Source organism: Heloderma suspectum, chromosome 6, assembly GCF_057233095.1.
Source record: "Heloderma suspectum isolate Gila_16-S chromosome 6, 16-S_ref, whole genome shotgun sequence".
NCBI classification, from domain to species: Eukaryota; Metazoa; Chordata; class Lepidosauria; order Squamata; family Helodermatidae; genus Heloderma; species Heloderma suspectum.
This window is the reverse complement of record NC_139463.1, coordinates 52,671,108-52,690,513: the sequence shown is the minus strand read 5'-3', so window position 1 is coordinate 52,690,513 and position 19,406 is coordinate 52,671,108. Positions and strand designations below refer to the sequence as shown.

Sequence of the window (19,406 nt, the reverse complement as noted above, 5' to 3'; positions counted from 1 at the left end):
CAGCATTTTAGTCACATTACTGTGGTGGATTATGAAGCCCGTTTGGTCTCCTTGGATGTAAATGTGATGACGGTGTTAAGTCTTTTGGCAAGTATAAAAAATATAAAAGTATAAGCTTTATGTCTTGGTTTAGAAGCAAGACTGAGAATCTTTGCCAGGTTTGGGAATGACTCTAGTTCTGGCTCACCTGCACATTAGATATTTCATCTCCTTTTAATATACTGTTCAGAAGAGTCTTCTGTAAGAAATTATCACTGTACAACAAGGGTGAGCTGTCTGGGGTTGTGGGGGCTAATTTCTGAATGTCTGGGGCTGTGGGGACTAATTTCAACCTCCCAGAATGCTGAACGTCTGGGGCTGTGGGGGCTAATTTCAACCTCCCAGAATGCTCCAAGGGCCACACACCCATTGCCGCCATGCATCCGCCCACCTACGCTCATACAGGCTACACACACACACACACACTCACTTCCTCCCCCACTCCCCATCCCAGCAACCTGGATCATGACTGCTGAGAGGAGGTGAGGTTACAGCCTCTTCTTCCTCCCAGTAATCACGATCCAAGTCACAGGAGTTGGGGGCAGGATGTGTGATCCTCCCCTCCCCCCTCCATCCCAGCAACCTGGGTCACAGGCATATTCTGCTGGGAACAGATGGACAGGGCCAGTCATCCCCACCTGCCCCTGCCCCAGCAGAATCTGCTCCCACCCGCCTGCCGAAATGGCTACTTGGTGGACTGATTCTGCTGAGAAGGAGATCACAGGGACTGCTTTCCTTGCATGCTCCTTTTGCAGCAAGATCTGCTGTCCAGTGGGTTGATCCTGCTGGGAAATAGGCGCACAAGTGCTTCCGTTTCCCAGCAGAATCAGGCCCCTGTCAGCCTGCTGAACAGCGATTGGCAGGCTGGCAGGAGCCCAATTTTGCTACTCCACGGAGCAGGCAGGGAGGACTCTCCTTCTTGCACACCCTGTGTCATAGGGTGGCAGTATGCTGGGGGGCGGGCACCCACAGTGGGCTGCATGTTGCCCACCCTGCTCATTATGAACATCAAGTCTCATTATGCGCTTTAATTTTTTCCACTAATGGACACGTAAGGAGCTGACAAGTTGGCCTCCAAATACGAGTGGGTAGGGTGGACTGCCAAACATCAGCTTCGAGCCAATTAGGGGCGTGGTCCAACACTGTCACTAGTCCAATGTCGGTGACATGAGCCATGGGAAAAGTCAGGCATTGTTACGCGCCCTCCCTGCAAGTGACAAATGCAAAGAGACCAATCAGAGATTGCGCTGCACTATTTTCTGGCTCCCCCTGCTGAGGCAGCTGTGCCACACCACCCCTGCTGCATAGCTTTTACACCACGAACCCATGCCCAGAGCCCCCAACGGGGAAGGGCACGAGGGCGCCTTCTGCACGCACATGTTGTAACTGGAGGCTGTAGAGTTAGCTAGTGGAAGCACTTTTGCACAGAAGGGAAGCTGCTCGGTAAGAAAAGGGTTTGTGTGGGTATATGCATGACAGCGGGACTAGCCACATAGGGCTTTTTCTGGGGATCAGGACATTTGATCTCCTCCAGCAATGCATGCCCATCACTGACACTGCGCTAGTTCCTGCCCACTGACAGGGCACACCAGATGAGCTACCACTATCCAGGGTGGGATGCCTATGCAGAGTAGCCAGGCGTCACTTCTTTTGCTGGAAACCATTTTTGTACTTCTGGTTTGGTGGATAATCTCCAAAAAAGATGATCCACCAAAAATACTAACTCTTGGAGACAGTGCATAAGACATGGTCGCCACAGGGTTACATCTTTAAAGCTCTACATAGGACAAATAGACCAGTCTCTATGCAAAAGAATAAATGGACACAAATCTGACATCAGAAATGGCAATGATCAGAAACCAGCGGGCAGCATTTCAACCTCTCAGGGCACTGTCAATGGCCTTAAGCTAACCATTCTTGAACAAAGGAATTTCAAGGATAGATGTGAACATGAAATTGCTGAGGAACAATTAATCAAAGATTCAATCCTATTTCCTGTGGTTTGAATAAGGGCAAAGTTTTTTTACCTTTACAGTTACATCTGTGTTATCACCAAACGTTTTGTGAATGGCAACAGTTAAGGCAATTATTACTGTCTGTACTTCCTGCATTTCAGTTCCCCCTGACAATAGTGTGTATGTCCCCCCGCCCCACAGCATGCATATATAAATCTGCCAATTTGACATTAACACTTTATGCATCTGATGAAGTGGAGCGTATCCATGAAAGCTTATGCCAGAATAAATCTGTTAGCCTTTAAATGCCACGGGACTTTTTTTTTTTTTGAAGTTGTGCTACCTAGTGACCTGGCTTGCATGACACAGCAGTCCACCATGGCTAAATTTAGCCACAGGGGCTGCCATGTTGTGCTGGGCACCCGTGGGCGCCCTTTTTGCATGGTGCCCCTGGGTGCCATGTTGTGTGAACCCGTCATGGGTTGCTTGAGGGGGAGAGAACCCGCAAGTAGCCCTAAAACAAGCTATGTGCTATTTGAAGGTTCTCCACCCCTCAAGCAACCCACAACACCAGGTTCACGTGACACAGCAAGCTACGAGCGTGCCACTGCTGCCGCTTTAAAAGGGTGGCTGGCATGTGCCGCTGAGCCCCACATGGAAATCAACCCACAGGGCCCAAAGTTGCATGCGGACAGCCCCGTAACTGCTACCATGGAGCACTCAATTCCCTGTGTGACTGGCTACGGATGGGGGGAATTCCCTCTACCTCACTTCAGTCAAAAAAGGATCTGTGGCACACGGGGGGAAATCACCCAATCGGCGCAGGAAACTGCTGCTCGCCTTGAACGGGCTGCCCGCCCAGCAGCTCCACAGGGCAGCATCAGCAAGTGTGCTGGCCAGAGCTGAGCTTGACTTACGGAGGCCGGCTGCTCTCCCAGACCCAGACCCAACCGTCTTATGTCCCCCTCCTGAAATTCTAGCTGACTTCTGGCAAGTATCCTCTGATACAACCAACCTCCCACACTTGACCCTCGAATAAACCTTCAGAACCAGAGAAGCAGGAGGTCAAAGACCATCTTAGTCCGAACAACTGTCCAAGGGCGGGTCTCCATCTTTCGGTCAACCTACATAATCCACACCATAGTGGGCCCATAAGCAGGGGGAACGGTTCCTCCAGAGTGAATGACTCAAGCAAGTGAGATACATTCTGCGAGCACAGGCAAAAAGCACCCCACATTCTGGCCAATCTGACATTGGGGAAAATCCCTACAGAACAGGCTACAGCTCGGGGGTGCTCCTGGGTCCATTTTTGTCCCTGGAGGCCCAGGTGACATCAGTGGCTCAGAGCACCCATTGCCTACTTCAGCTGGTGCAGCAACTCCATCTGTTCTGGGATAGGGACAGCCTGGCCACTGTGGTTCATGAACTGGCAGCCTCACAATTACACTGCTCTAACGCACTGTGTGTGGGGCTGCCCTTGTGCCCGGTTCAGAAGCTGCAGCTAGTGCAGAATGCAGCAACTAGGGGGCCCAGTGGGGCGCCAAACCATGTACACAGTGCGCCTGTGTTAAAAGAACTGCCCTGGCTGCCTGTTAGCTCCTGAGCCACGTTCAAGGTTCTGCTGCTGACATACAAAGCCCTACATAACTTGGGACAAGGATACCTACCGGACTGCCTCTCCTTATATACAGCCAGCCGACCTTCAGAGGCCTTGCTGCCTATTCTGTGATCAAAGGAATGTTGCCACGTAATATCTTGAAAGTAGGTCTTTTCTCAGTAGGGGCACCTGCCCTCTGGAACACCCTCCCCTGTGTGGTTCGGGAGGCAGAAAATGTGGTGTGTTTTAAACACCTCTTGAACACATGTTTATACAGACTTTCTCTGGCTTGAAACTAATGTATTTACTTACTATATTTCTATACTGCCCAATAGCTGCAGCGCTTTGGGTGGTTCACAGCTGATTATCATGACTCTACTGCATTTTATTGGGGGGGTTGTTTCTTTTTATTTATTTCTTTGTTGTCGTTGTTGTAATTATTTATTAACAGTGTATTTTAAAAGTTATTTTTAATATTTTTGTATGTAAACCGCTTAGAAATTCTATTATGTTAAGCAGTATACAAGCATTCTTACTAAATAAATACATACATAAATAAATAAAAAACTGGCAGTCAGCGTCATAGAGTGAGCAGAAGCAGCCCATGAGAAATTTAACGGGAGAGGGGGCATCATCTCCACATCTTGCTTCTTGATCAGTGTTTCCCAGACTTCTGATAGCAGATGCTGTTTCTTTTCTTCCTGAATTAGAACTGGAGGCAAACTTCACTTGCATACGCTAGAAGCAAACCGCTTGGGGTCTAAAAGAATTCCCTACTAACAGGGGAGCTTGCTCCCTGTGCAAGTCACTCTTGGGAAGCCCAGATCAGTGTCTCATCCAGAAATGGGAAAAGCTGCCTTGTCCGGGATGAAGAAAGTGCCTTGTCTGGCAATTCTGGCACGTCTCTCCATCAGGAGAGACTGAAGGTTCCAGTTACACCCTGATGCAAAGATAGGGCAGAATCACCTAATTACGGAAGAAACTGATTTGAGGGGGCAAGGCCAGACGATACCTCATGCAGAGATGCAGCAGGCAACCTTCTCTTTGGAAGGGTGCTTTGGTCTCATAGGAGTCTTTATTTTAATTATTTTTTGTGGCATACAAATACTTCTCTCATGGCACTCCAGTGTGCCCTGGCACAGTTTGGGAATTACTGCTCTAGATGCAGAAGAATCCCTGGGGCTACCGAGGAAGTGGAGTGGTGGTGGGACAGGGGAACACAAGGAACAGCCTATGCGGAAATGGGGTGGGCAGGGAGAGAAACCTTTTCTGACCTCAACGGGCACAGCTCAAGCAATACAGCTCACAAAGTACCCTCATAATTAGATCCCGATTTCACTTTGATCCCAAGTAAGGCTCTGTTCTTAGAAAGTATGTTGCAGGGGAGGAGAAATCTTTTCTCAATATGGGGAATAGGTTGGGCCTCCCCCAAGACCTCTTGTCTTGTCCATGGGGGGAGGTGGGACAAAGGGGGGAGGTGGGACGATGTACGATGCCCGATCAAAAGGTTCTTACACAAAGGCCCAATTTAGGTCACTGCCCTGCCCATCACAGACCTCCGGAAGTCGATAGAGCTTCATGGTGCGTTGCATGGTCATGTTCCTGCTCAAGTGGGAAAACTTTACTTCGATCAGCTTGCGTGGATTCAGGGACCGATGCCAGTACCTGCCAAAAAGAGGAGCCTTCCAGGTTATCCATCCCGTTCAGATCCCATCCTTCCTCCATGGCGGGCTGAGTTACTTGAATCTTGTCAGCAAGGCCTCACTCAGAATCTTATAAAATTGGAGGTACTGTGTTCTCTTATTCTCAAATACCATACATATTTTCTCATCAATTCCCAGAACAATGGGCAGACATTCTCCCCGCAGCTACAGGATAGCCCATTTGATGCTTCCTCCCAGCATATTCCTGTTTGTCCAGCCAGCCTGCACTTAGAGATGGAACGCTGCTTTCTGATCAACGGTGATACTTCTGGGATTTCCCCGCTCCCGTCAGCTGCAAGCAGACAGCATCAGGATGTCCTGGCTGCCCTTATGCAGCATCGGTCTGCCTGTCTATACTGGCCGAAAAACGGGGGAAGGAAGCTGCACAGGCCCTCCTCAATCCATGGTGCAGGCAGAGAGTGGTGGTTTAATTCTTCAAGGCACACTTCACCCCCTCCCCTGGTGCACTGGTGTGCCACAGCACCGCCTGGGAATCCTTTGCAAACGCACTCATGCCATGTGTGCTCCAGCCTCAAACTGCTTTGTCCTGAAAAACAGCAAAGCTGGACCAGGCATCAAGAATTTCTACTTCGGCTCTCAAACCTACGCCTGAAGAAGACTGTTGCATGGCTCCAGTTTGCTTCCAGTGTTTTAGGGGCAGGACAGTTCAATAAAATGTTCTCTCTTGCTCAATGATCCTCATCTTGGGTTTGCTGACTTGCTTTCCATTTGCCACTATTTGGGACCTTCCTACAGTAGGTGTTAGGGTTAACATAGTACATGTTAAAGGGAGAGTTTCAAACTAGAGGGTGCATCTGACAGATGGGTTTTGCAAAAAGACAGAATGTTTTCAGATAGAGAACATTAGTAAGACAACAAGGAAACTAGCAGGAAGCCACCTTTGAGAAAGACAAAAGAAAATCAAGCTACTGACACTTACCTGCAGGTCCCAACAGGTTTTGGCAGCACTACACCAGCAGTGTACACGGCCTGAAAAATCCCCTCCAGGTGGACCCTTCGGGTGATCTCCCGGATTAGAACAGGGGCCACTCGCTTGGAACGTAGCTTCTTGTGCACACACAAGAAGTTTATCTCTACCATCTTCTTTTCCCTTCAGAGGATATGAGAGAGAGAGAGAGAATGATGATCAGCAGCTCAGTCACATTTTAGAAAGCAAACTAGCAGAGAGCAGGAAAGACGTCTGCCTGTCTAGCATTTATTAAGTCTCATTTCTGCGCCCATTTAGTCCACGCCATCTCTTCCTTTACCCCCCCCTTTCAGTGGCCTAAAACATCTCCTCCCTCCTACTAGCCCTGCTATCCTGAGTTATCCCCCCAACTCCAAGATGTTTCTTTGCACATACACTTTCATTGTGTTATTCTAAAAGCTTGTAATAAATATTGGAAAAGAGTCTCATTTCTGAAGTAACAAATCCAAAGTATTTCTCAGTCAATATTTCCCCTCACACATATCCCATATATAGGCCTGCAGAGCCGTGTCAGGAGATTCCAATGACTGAATGATTTCTAAAATGAAAGGTGTCGGAGCTCAAGCCTGCCTTGAAATCCTGCCTACTTATTTCATATGGCTATTTACAACAAGAAATGTAAAGGCACTCTGCACATGTTCAGGTGTCCTCTGCTTATTTGAAAGGTTACAGAGCCAAGTCTAGACAGTGAAAAGTGCCTTTGGATCTGATTTCTGCCTCAAATTAAGACCTAACTCTAATCTACAAAAGGCATCCAAGGTTGAGGGACTGGTGTCTCTTCAAACCAGGGCATAGACAGAAAATTGTGACTTGACTTACGCTTCATATATGTGGATAGCAGCTGGAATAGCACTGATGAAGCCAACCAGCTTCTTGCTGGAGATGACTCTCACACCACAGTGCCATGGTGGCAGCCACCCTGGAGGACGCAAAGCCCTGGAGAGAAGACATGGTCTTGTTAGGACACTTCAGTTCAAGAGAACACATGATACCATTATCAAAGGACACATCTCTGTGCCAGCTAAGCAACCCCACATAGTAGGGCTGGGAACGGCTTCTCCTAGAGATCTTCACGAGCTGCTGCAGGCTGGGCAGATAATCCTGAAAGGGAAGACAATTTGGTATGATGGTATACAGTCAGCTCCTTACACAAAATGAAATACACAAAACACAACCTGGCATAACAGGTTTCTAGGAAGTCTTGTACTTCTGGCAGTATAGATAAGGTTGGAACTACATATATGGACAATGGCCAGTGAAACTTCAGAACCCGAGGGGACGAGAGAAGGGGAAGAGCAGTAAGATTTCTAGTGGTCGGGGGATGGAGCCTTGCATGCCAGTTCAGCAGAATAAATTATTCAAAGCAAACACTGATCTACACATAATCTGCACAAAGACCAAGTTGCAAGATTCAACTTTTCTTAGTGACAAGTACCTATTAGAGAAAAAGTAGCCTTGTTACTAGTCTAGTAAAAATAAGGTTGAACTGTTAAAAAAATTAATTTGCAAATATAACCAAAACAAAAAAAAGGGGGGGAAAGGCAACGAAACAGGAAAAAAGAAAAAAAGAACACAGCACAAAAGCATATCCATTCACAATAAACATTCACAACGCCATTAATAGAAGGACATAGAAGAAAAATCAGATTTGACACTTCTATTTGAAATTCCTGACTTGTGTGTCGGATAACTTCCTCCTACAGAAAGTAGAGGAAGGAACTAGAGGATTGGCTATCCTTGACTTGATCCTAACCAACAGAGATGACTTAGTGGATCAAGTAGCAGTTACAGGAACTCTGGGGGAAAGCGACCATGTTGTACTTGAGTTCTTGGTTCTAAGGGAAGCAAAAGCCAAGTGTAGTCAAACACGTACCCTGGATTTTAGGAAAGCTGATTTTAATAAACTCAGAACAATGATCAGTAAGGTCCCATGGCAAGCGACGCTAACGAGAAAAGGAGTCCAAGATGGGTGGGAGCTTTTAAAAAAGGAAATTCTCAAGGCACAATCACAAACCATTCCAACAAGAAAAAAATGCGGAGGACAACAGAAGAAGCCAATGTGGCTTCACAAAAAGCTTAGAGTTGACCTGAAAACTAAAAAGGACACATATAGGAAGTGGAAGGAAGGCCAAGCAACAAAGAAGGAGTACAGGCAGGTAGCACAGAATTGCAGGGATGGCGTGAGGAAGGCGACAGCTGAGAACGAGCTGAGGTTAGCGAGGGATGCTAAAAGCAACAAAAAGGCTTTCTTCAGCTACGTGCATAGTAAAAGACAGAGGGAAGAAATGGTGGTTCAACTATTAAATAAGGATGGCAAAATGATAACAAATGACAAAGAAAAGGCAGAAGCACTCAATTCCTACTTTGGCTCAGTCTTCTCCCAAAAGAGGGTCTATGACCCCCTTGGCAAAGGTGAAGTACAGGCTGAAGGGGCAGGACTGCAGGTTGAGATCGATAGGCATATAGTCAAGGAATACCTCATTACTTTGAATGAGTTCAAATCTCCAGGGCCAGATGAACTGCACCCTAGAGTAATAAAGGAACTGGCAGAGGAACAGAGAACCACTGTCTATTCTCTTCGAGAAAGTGCCAGATGACTGGAGGAGGGCTAATGCTGTCCCTATCTTCGGAAGGGGTAAAGGGGAGGAGCCTGGGAGCTGCAGACCAGTCAGTCTTGCATTGATCCCTGGGAAAATTCTGGAGTAGATGATAAAGCAATCCATCTGTAAGCACCCTGAAAGCAATGCAGTGATTACTCAAAGCCAACATGGATTTGTCAAGAACAAATCCTGCTAGACGAATCTGATCTCATTTTTTGATCAAGTAACCTCCCTTATGGACCGTGGGAATGCTGTAGACATATACCTCGACTTCAGCAAAGCTTTCGACAAAGTGCCCCATGATCTCCTGATGAGCAAACTAGCTCAAAGTGGGCTGGATGAAACAACGATCCGGTGGATCCACAGTTGGCTACAGAATCGGACTCAAAGAGTGCTTCTCAATGGGACCTTCTCAAACTGGGGAGAGGTAACGAGAGGGGTACCACAGGGCTCAGTCCTGGGCCCAGTGCTCTTCAACATTTGTATTAATGACTCGGAGGAGGAGGTGCAGGGAATGCTGATCGAATCTGCAGATGACACAAAATTGGACGAGATAGCTAATACTTTGGAAGACAGAAATAAAATTCAAAGTGATCTGGATAGACTGGAGCGCTGGGCAGAAAACAACAGAATGACATTTAATAGGGACAAATGCCAAGTTCTGCACCTAGGAAAAAGAAACCAAATGCACAGTTACAAGATGGGGGATACGTGGCTCAACCACACTACAAGCGAGAAGGATCTTGGAATTGTTGTCGATCACAAGCTGAATATGAGCCAACAATGTGATGTGGCTGCAAAAAAGGCAAATGTTATTTTGGGCTGCATTAATAGAAGCATCGCTTCCAAATCCCGGGAAGTACTAGTTCCCCTCTACTCAGCCCTGGTTAGGCCTCATCTGGAGTACTGTGTCCAGTTCTTTCAGAAGGATGCAGACAAACTGGACAGGGTTCAGAGGAGGGCAACAAAGATGATCAGGGGACTGGAAACAAAGCCCTATGAAGAGAGACTGAAAGAACTGGGCATGTTTAGCCTTGAGAAGAGAAGACTGAGGGGAGATAGGATAGCACTCTTCAAGTACTTGAAAGGTTGTCACAGAGAAGAAGGCCAGGATCTCTTCTCGATCATCCCAGAGTGCAGGACATGGAATCATGGGCTCAAGTGACAGGAAGCCAGATTCCGGCTGAACATCAGGAAAAACCTCCTGACTGTAAGAGCAATACGACAATGGAACCAATTACCTGGGGAGCTGGTGGGCTCTCCCACACTGGAGGCCTTCAAGATGAGGCTGGACAGCCATTTGTCAGGGATGCTCTGACTTGGATTCCTTCATTGAGCAGGGGGTTGGACTCGATGGCCTTGGAGGCCCCTTCCAACCCTACTATTCTATGATTCTATGACTATTCTATGATTCTAAGGCTGACTGGACAAGTTCTTCTCACTCAGCCCCTCCTTTCTTGACACGCACAGCGAAAAGGTGACTGCTTCCCCCACCAAGGTGTCAAATGCTTATCTGGAAGGAACTCTGTCCCTCAAGCAAGTACCCCCAAGCTCAGAACACACCTAAATGTTCAGACGTATAGGTGAGATAGCCTGAACCTTGCTTTCCACGTTACTAGGTTTCAGGGAGGGAGATCAAAAGGAGGCTTGCCTAGTGGAGACAGGGAAGATCTGTTGTCTTCGCTTTGCCTGAGGGTATCTTCTCCAAAACATCCTGTCCCCTACAAAAGATGCTTTCAGGCTTTGGAAAAGGGGTTTATGGAGGGTATAGCAGTGACTCAAGCTGAAGTATGTCAGGATAGGCAAGACCATGGGTCAGAATCAGGTCAATTCATGGCACTTGGTCAAAAGCTCAGTTATCTCAATTTCACTTTTGAAAGAAAGCAGTCTTGATTCTGATGTATTCATCTCTATACTGGGGTCCTATATAGGAGGAAGGAAAAATGGATGGAAACCACGACAGAGATATTTAGGAAGATCTATTAACTCACCACAGGAGGAACTCGGGTGAATAATCAAACCGGAACATGTTGTCATCATCTTCCACATAGTTCTCATTCAGGAGAGTATACAGCTCTTTGAGCTAAAGAAAGCAAGACAGAAGCATTATTTGCTTAAAGAAGCAAAGCTGCCTTTAAGAGAACAGCATTATCTGACAGGACACTTGTTGCAAGAATTATTAGAGGGCCACTATGGAGAAAACAACCAGCACACTTAAATAGCATTAGACATAGATCTGGGAAGACACATGTTCCATTCTTACCTGTAGCTTTCAGGAACTTATTATTTCAGTCTCAGTTCCCTACCAGTACAACAAGAATCCCAAGGACTTGCCTCACAGGTTGCTGTTGCATAATAAAGATTGTAAAACAGTCTGCAAATTAGAAGTGCTATATAGCGACTGGCAGCAATTTAGTTATTATTATTTAGTGTATTTCTACACTGTCATTTTGAAGCTAACCAAGACGGCTTACAAAAATGTCAGACAATACAAACCATAATCAAATAACATAATAAAACATTAAAAACAACCTTAAAAAGCCATAAAAAGCCAAATTAAAAAGATGTGTCTTGACCCCCTTCCTGAATGCAAAGACAGCGGGGACCAGTCACAACTCCAAAGGGAGTGTGTTACAGAGTTTGGGAGCAACACAGGAGAAAGCCCTTTCCCGCATGCCTGACAAGAGAGGGTGTCTTCAAATGGGCCTCTCCTGCTGATCTTAAGAGGTCATCCCTCAGATAGCCAGGCCCTCAGCCATTTAGAGCTTTCAAAGTTAAAACCAACTCCTTGAATTGAGCCTAGAAAACAATTAGCAAACAGTGCAGCTCTTTCAGGGGTGATGCGATCATAATACCGTGCAGCAGTTAGCAGCCTAGCTGCTGCATTTTGCACCAACTAAAGCTACCAACACTCTTCAGCAGCAGCTCCACTTACAAGAGTTTATTGTGTTGTAACTGCGATGTAACCAAGGCATGGATAACTGTTGCCAGATCAGAATGACCAAGGAATGGCTGCAGCTGGCGCACTAGACGTAGTTATGTAAATGCACTCCTTGCCACTGCTAAACACCTGAAAATCCAGGGAGAACATAGAATCCAGGTGCATTCCCAATCCATAAACCTAATCTTCCAGGGGGAGCTCGTCCCCATGTGGAATTCCAGGTTGAATTCCAGTCCCCAAGACAGGCTTTCTACTGACCAACAGCACCTCTGTGTTGTCTGGATTTAATCTCAGTTTGTTCACCCTCATCCAGCCCACTGTTGAACTTAAGGTGTCAACTGCTTCCTTGGGGTCAAGTAACAAAGAGCAACACAGCTGAGTATCATCAGCATATTGATGGCATCTCACTCCAAAGCTCTGAATGACCTCTCCCAGAAGTTCCATATAGATGTTAAATAACATAGGGGACAGAACAGAACCCTGTGGGACACCACAGACCAATGGCTGAGGTGCCAATCGGTAGTCCTCCAACACCAACTTCTGGACACGACCTGACAGGAAGGGCTGGAACCACAACAATACAGTGACTCCAAGGCCCAGCCCTGCCAGGTGGTCCAGAACAAAACTGTGGTCGATGGTAGTGAACGCCAACAAGTGGTGCAGAAAAACAAGTAGGGCTTCACTCCCCACATCCAGTTCCCAGCGTAGGTCATCCACCAGGGAAATCAAAGCAGTTTCAGTCCCATGTTTTGGCCAAAAGCTTGATTGAAATGGGTCCAGATAATTTATTTATTTATTTATTTATTGCATGCATCAGGAGTTGGGGTTTAATGGCAGAAGAGTGTCTTGGCCATAATGTACCCGACATTCTTTTTTAAATGAGAGAATAAGACAGCAAGTCTCAAACCAATCATGGGGGGGCAGTTTTTAAAAGGGAAAAGGGTGTACAAAAATTGACTCTAAAGTGCAGAGATGTTCCCACATGCTCAGCACAAAATGGTCTGGATCATGCTATGAAACTATGGCACAGATGTGTACAGTATGAAAAGGACAGGAGTGGACGAGTCACACCATTCCAGAGCTGCACAGATAGAAAGATCCAGCAGACTCAACCATGTAAGCCAAGATAAACACCATGGGATGAGGCAAGGAAATCTGGGTCCATAACAAACTGCAAAAGGAACTGGTTTTGAGGTGGAATTCGGCGGGGGGTGGGGGAGAAGAATGGCAGCATGGTCAAGATGAAGAATGAAAATGCAAGTAGCAGCAAACGCAGAAGCTTGTGTGCAGGTAGCAGCAAACACAGCAGCAGCCAGAGAAAGAAAAGGAATAAGGATAATTTAGGGAAGTTGTGGAAAGCCTTAAACACAAAAGACCAAGACCCTGAAGCTGATGCAGAAAGCAGTAATGCAACACCATTGTAGCACAGGTGAGGGAAGAGAGGAGATGGTTTCAAGGAGAATCTACTAGGGTGGTTAGTTCTGCTTCAACCCCTACTCACCACACCTCGATCCCCCAAGTCCAGGGCATCCCACATAAAGCCCTGCGGCAAGGTGTAGGGCTCCTGGCGGATGTTGTCCTTGTCTGGTTCAACAGGCCCATGAGTGTTCACTACTTCTCCTGAGACAGGGAAAAGAAAGAGAGCAGGCTGCATTCCTAGCCATGCCTGGCCAGTCCTTGTAGGTTTCCAGGCTTCCATGTTGCACATGTACACCACACCTTGTCTGAGCAATTCCAGCCTCCTGGCCACTATTCCATGTTTCTGGCCAAGGCAGTTAATTGGATCCAGTCCCCAGTGTTGGAGTGAGGGCCAACATTTCCTGCTCGTTCCCCAGCCTACCTGCAATTCAGTCTCTGGCCTTGCATCAGTATCTCTAACCAAATTGCTTGACCCTTCTCACTCATACACTGCTTCTTGGGAGGGGTGAGAAGGCATGAGCTATACAGCGTAGCTACACCCTGCCTCCTGTTACTCTACTAGGATATCTTCATCCTAACAGAAGTATATAACTGTCTCAAACATGCAGAGATCTTTCCAGCCAATCTAAGCCCAGTTAGAAAGAATGGAGAGACGCTATTAATGTATGTACCTAACTTGGGGACTGGCTGTGTGTCCCAGAACTGATAGCTGCGCTTAGTGGCTTCCTCCATTGTCTTGGCAGGCCCTTGTCCTACGGAGAAGAGTTCAATGGCCTTTTGAATCTCATGCATCCTTTCTGCTGGCAGTGAATTCACCTGCAAACACAGCAATGGGAGAAGGTGTCAACAGACTGGTAAGTTCTGATTTTTGCCCTCCCTCCACCCCCTTTTAAGGGAAAGTTTAAATCTTTTGGGGAAGACATGCTCCTTCACCTGCCCCTTAAACTTTCCCAGTGACTACTTAAAACTGACACCTCCCTGCAATTCCACATCTACCTGCACGAAGTGAATGAAACAATTACAAATGTAAACATGACACAATAGGTCAGCAGTAGTCCAAGACCACCAATGCACCCCTGAACGCCTTTCTTGGTGCCTGCCGAGGTGCCCTGACCCTCCCACTTTTTCTTTTCTTTAAATGTGTGAAATATGGGTGGTGATCGAGATCACAAGAGAAAACAAGATGGAAGAATGAGTGAGCTGGCAAAAGAGTTACGGGAGTGGGGGAGAACAGTTTGCCTTCTGTGAAATAGGTTTGTGTTGGTGCTGAAAACTGTGGGTTCAAAGTAGTGTTTGCCTTGTACTCAGTCTTTTGGGCAAGTTCCCTCTCCTCTGTGACGAGCCACGTCTCCCATGGTAGCCATTTTGCTGTGCTGCACCGGACAGTTTCTGAAATTGACAAATGTGCCCATAGGCCCAAAAAGATTGCCTACCCCTGCTGAGTCTTCCGAGGGCACCCTAGGGAAGCTGGAGGAGGGGACATTCCAGCTGAAACCATTCCCCAAGGAGTAAGCAGCTTTGGCCTGGATTCCCAGGCCTTCCCAATTTAACTTCAGATGTACCAAGAAAGGAACACAGTATGGGGGAAGGGCTCTGTTGGATAGCTGGGTGGGTCAACCTACCAATCTGCTGGAGAGTATTGGGGTTTTTTTTACCTTTACTGACTGATCCTGGGCCAAATCAAGCTGGTCCCCTTTTTCCTTCTTCCGTTTCTGTTTCTTTTTCTTCTTCTTACCCCCGCTGTCATCCGCTGGGCTTAAGTCACTAAGGAACAAAGGATACATAATTACTGGACTTTGAAGATCCACAACTTATGATTGCTTGTTATTGGCAGGGATTTTAAAGGTATTTTTGATCCAATACTGGGTAGGAGCACTCCTTGTCACAAACTTCAGTCTGCAGTCCGTTGAAGGCCTGTATGTCTGAGCTAGGCATGACTGTGTGGTGTATTTTATACCCTATGGAGTGGGATTACACTTTTTTCCATCAACACTTCAGAACTGGTTTTGATTAGATTACTTTTTGGTTTCTTCTCCTTTACTCCAATATGTTACAGCACATCACATCAATACAATTGCTATCTCAGATCATGCCCCAGTTTAGCTTGGTATTCCATTGCCTAATTCCATTTAATCTTCTGGGACATGGCATATGAATGTTTCACCTTTTAGCAATTATAACTTTAAAACACAGACAGCTTTTGAGCTTAAAGCATATTGTGGGGTTAATGAAAACTCAGCTGCATCCTATGCTACTGAAAGGGAGACATCTAAGGCTTATATGAGATGAAAGATTGTTGCATATGCTTCTCATAGGCAAGAGGAGAATTTGGATAAAATAGTGAAATCCTTATTAAGTCAATTTGCAGCTCGCGCCTCCCCAGACCTCTATCAAAGATTGCAAAGTGCCAAATATGAACTGAACACATTACTTCAATCTAAAACAGAATGTGCGTTAACTTGTTTGCATCAAAGCTATTGGGAAAGTGGAGAGAGGCCTGGTAAGATCCTGGCATTTCGATTAAAACAGCAAAAATACTGGAATTATATCTCATTGATTAGAGAGAATCATAATGATGTATATACAATGCTAAAAGATATAAACTGAGTGTTTCAAAAAATTATCCTGAATTGTATAGGAAGGATAGGAACCTGGCAAATTATGAATCTGGAAACTCTTTCCCAAAACTGGTCCTTCTGCAATTGGATTTACAGCAGAAGGAACTTCTTGCAGTGTCCTTGTGGATGGAAGAGATTAAGAGCGGTATTCAAAATATGAGGAATGGGGAGCTCTAGGGCCAGTTTTCCTATAGAATATAACATCATTTGGATTTTTTTATTGCTAAATGTCTTTACCTCTATGGTAAGGCTTTTGATCTACGAACCTTACCAGCATCATAACATGCTTATGTTTCTGTTATTCCTAAACCTGCTAAAGTTCATACCAACTGTACACACTATAGACCAATTTCTTGAATTAATGTAGATGCTAAAATATTAACAATTCTTGCTAACAGTCCTTACTTGTAGTAATCTGTGTGTAAGCATTTGGCTTTTTAACTTTCAAATTCCCCTTTCCCTCTTGTAAATAAATTATCTACCTCTTAAAGTTAAGTTGTGTGTTATTTCCAATTTGGGTCAGTGTTAAGTTTAGTGTTACTTTGCAGCTGCCACCACTAAGTCTAGATTGTCCTTGGCTTTGGGACTCAAGGGAACCAGTTTGGTCCCTGAATATGCAGAGCTAAGGAGACCAAGGAAGCCTGGGGACTCCCTTGTCCTAGGGTGGTAGCAGCTTTTCTGTTGGATGTGGTTCGTCTTTGAATCACTTTCTTTCCTTTGCCTTCCTTTACAATTAGTAGACCAGAATTTTCCATACCGGAATTGATAAATTTAATTAATAGCTTTGGTGTGCATTCTGGCTATACTATTAAGTGGTCAAAATCTGAATTAATGCCTATGGGCATTACTAAGTTATCTAGTTTATTTACTAAATGATAATTCCGCTGGTGTCCAGAAGTTATAACGTATCTTGGTATATTGGTTCCCAGAGACATTTCTCAAATGATTAAACTGAATCTAAGTACATTGTTGGCAGAAATATCTCTTGATACGGAGAGATGGGCATCAAGTATGTCGGGTAAGGTCAATATACTTATGGAAATTTATGTACTGCATAGTATTCCTTTATATATATCCTTCAAACACACTTTCAAAAGTGTAATGTAGCATTTCAGAAGTTTATTTGGGGGGGGAGGTTCTACTCATTTTTCACTTAAGAGGATGCAGTTGCCAATCCTGGAAGGAAGATTTAATTCTCCACATGTTGCTCTATACCATAAGGTATATCCTTTAGCTCATACAAATTATTGGAAGGTGTCTCCTTCTGTGAATACCCCTCCATGGGCTATCTTAGAGTCAACTTATCTGCCACATTTTTCTGGCTGGATGGTGTGACGATCCTGTTATATAAAAAAGGAGAGCTCCCACCTGTGGCTAGAGAGGTATCAACAGTGTCTCGACAGCTGCAGTTTGATCCATATTCTCATGCTAAATTTTCTTCCTGATTTGAAAATAGAGAGGTGGCCTTTTTGGCAGAAAAACTGGGTTGACAGTGGAATCTGTTATGTTAGATCAGCTAATAGGGCCATTTTCAATATTGCAGTCTAGATACCATTTGCCAATTAGTGCTGAGTGCCAATATTTCCAACTACAACATGACTTGGTGTCTGCTTATGGACCATCAGTGCTCAGTGCTTCAGTACTGCTTATACTGCTGGAGGAATTAATTGGATCTCCACGGAAACCTACCCATAATAGCTCTTTAAAAAAACTTATTGGAATATAGCAAATTCCATGTTCAGAACAGAATGAAATAAAGAATTAGAATGTCCTATACAGCCTAATCAATGGAAATCTGCCTTACATTAAAGCTAATATCTACTACTTCTCTGGAGTGATGTTTCGGGTGTAATGGATACCACAGTGTCTTGCTGAGAAAAAATTGGCTACCTCTGCTAGATGTTGGGAATGTAATGTGGAAAATGCCTTGTTGAGACATATGGTGTAGTCACTGGTCATGTTCCATGATGGCTTCCTTTTGATCAGAAGGTACAGTTGACTTTCTTTCTTTCTTTCTTTCTTTCTTTCTTTCTTTCTTTCCTATATTTCCCAATAGCTGAAGCTCTCTGGGCAGTTCACAACAATTCACCAAAAATACAAACAGTATCTGACATTCCGTAATACAACAAAATGATAAAACTTAGTCTAAAAATGTTTAACATACAAAATTTAAAACAATGTAACCAGCTAAAAACAGTATCAATAAACTTTTTTTTAATAATAGAACTGTTCAAGACAGCTGAAAAAGATGCCCCATCCTATTTTTAATTTTTTTTACAATATTTATATACCACTCCACATCAGAAGATTTTGGAGCAGTGAACAACAAGATAAAAGAATAACACCCCATAATTAATTTTATCTTAGAAAAATCTTTGATGGTTGCAGATGTACATATGCTTTTAAATTACATTCCTGTGGTGTGGAATGTATCTAACAGATAAGACAGCAACAGTGGATCCTGAGAACCCTTATAGTTGCAGAGACTTATACTACAAGCCTGGAAGCATAAATACCCACCATCTATCATTCAATGGTCTGAGAATCTTATTGCTCTCTACATTTGAACGTATATTCTATAGTCGTCAAACTCATTTGGATACCTATTCAGACATATGGACTGCTTAGTTTGTTATATTGCAAATTTAAAAAAAATTAAAAAGATACATAGCTAAGAACAAGGCTTGGGGATGGGGGTGATGGGAAGGGCATGATTCTGCTTGGGATGTTTACTGCATACATTTGGGGAAAATCTCTCATGCTTTCACACTTAGCTCCTCAGTGGAAGCTGTCACTGAGAAGCTGAGCCATGCTGGCTTTCATATGTTCCTTGTGCCCTAGCACCTTGTCTAATGTGTCTTGTCCTGGAAGGCTGCCCATTGCAACTAGGAGCAAAAGATTCCTGATGGGTAATGTGCGAGCTACTACCACCTGATATATTTAAAAGTTCATGATCTATGTGTCATCTACTCTACTTGAATGAATAGTTGTTGTCCTCATGCAAACATGTAAAGCATGGGATGCCCTTTTAGTGGTCGAGTTAGCACCCTAACTGGGGAACCTACAAAGTAACCCAAGTTTAAATCCCTGGCAAGAAATATCCTCCAATCCTGATGCATTCTCACTTCCAGAGAGATTACCAGGTTAGGAAACCACAAGGTTTGTTCTAGGAATTTCCACTTGTTTGTCCCTCAGAAGCATGGCTTTTGTGATGCCAAAGAGTCAGCCCCAATTCACTCCAGGAACATAGCTATTAAATATTTTGTTTAACCCCATCCTAAGCACGTTGTCTGCTTTGTGCTACTTGTAAACCTTGTCTCCTTGTGTTCCTTGCCTGTATCCTATAACTGCCCTTGCATCTGAACTCTCAGTGCTGCTTGCAGGACTAATGTAAAAACACCCTCTCTTGCATGACTCTGTGATTCCCTCAGGATTTGTCTGGCTCACTGCCTGTTCCTCCTGCTCTGGCACTCTCCCTTGTTCTGGGGCTGAACCCATGTTTCTAGGAACAGAGGAACAGAGGAATATAGGAAGCTACCTTAAACT

The 19,406-nt window shown here is 45.0% G+C and overlaps 1 protein-coding gene across 3 annotated transcripts in view; it reads right to left on the bottom strand.

Annotated features, from left to right (window-relative positions):
• Positions 1-19,406, bottom strand: part of NMT1 (N-myristoyltransferase 1) — a 53,809-nt gene that overhangs the window by 6,841 nt on the left and 27,562 nt on the right. For all 3 annotated transcript variants that reach the window (XM_084804287.1, XM_084804285.1, XM_084804286.1), the window contains exons 2-8: positions 14,898-15,006; positions 13,914-14,058; positions 13,325-13,443; positions 10,874-10,965; positions 7,102-7,218; positions 6,235-6,405; positions 5,148-5,256 (exon numbers count right to left, since the gene is read on the bottom strand). In XM_084804287.1, the coding sequence (XP_084660413.1) occupies positions 5,148-5,256; positions 6,235-6,405; positions 7,102-7,218; positions 10,874-10,965; positions 13,325-13,443; positions 13,914-14,034 (729 nt within the window). In that variant the 5' untranslated portion in view covers positions 14,035-14,058; positions 14,898-15,006. The remainder of the gene's footprint in view (positions 1-5,147; positions 5,257-6,234; positions 6,406-7,101; positions 7,219-10,873; positions 10,966-13,324; positions 13,444-13,913; positions 14,059-14,897; positions 15,007-19,406) is intronic.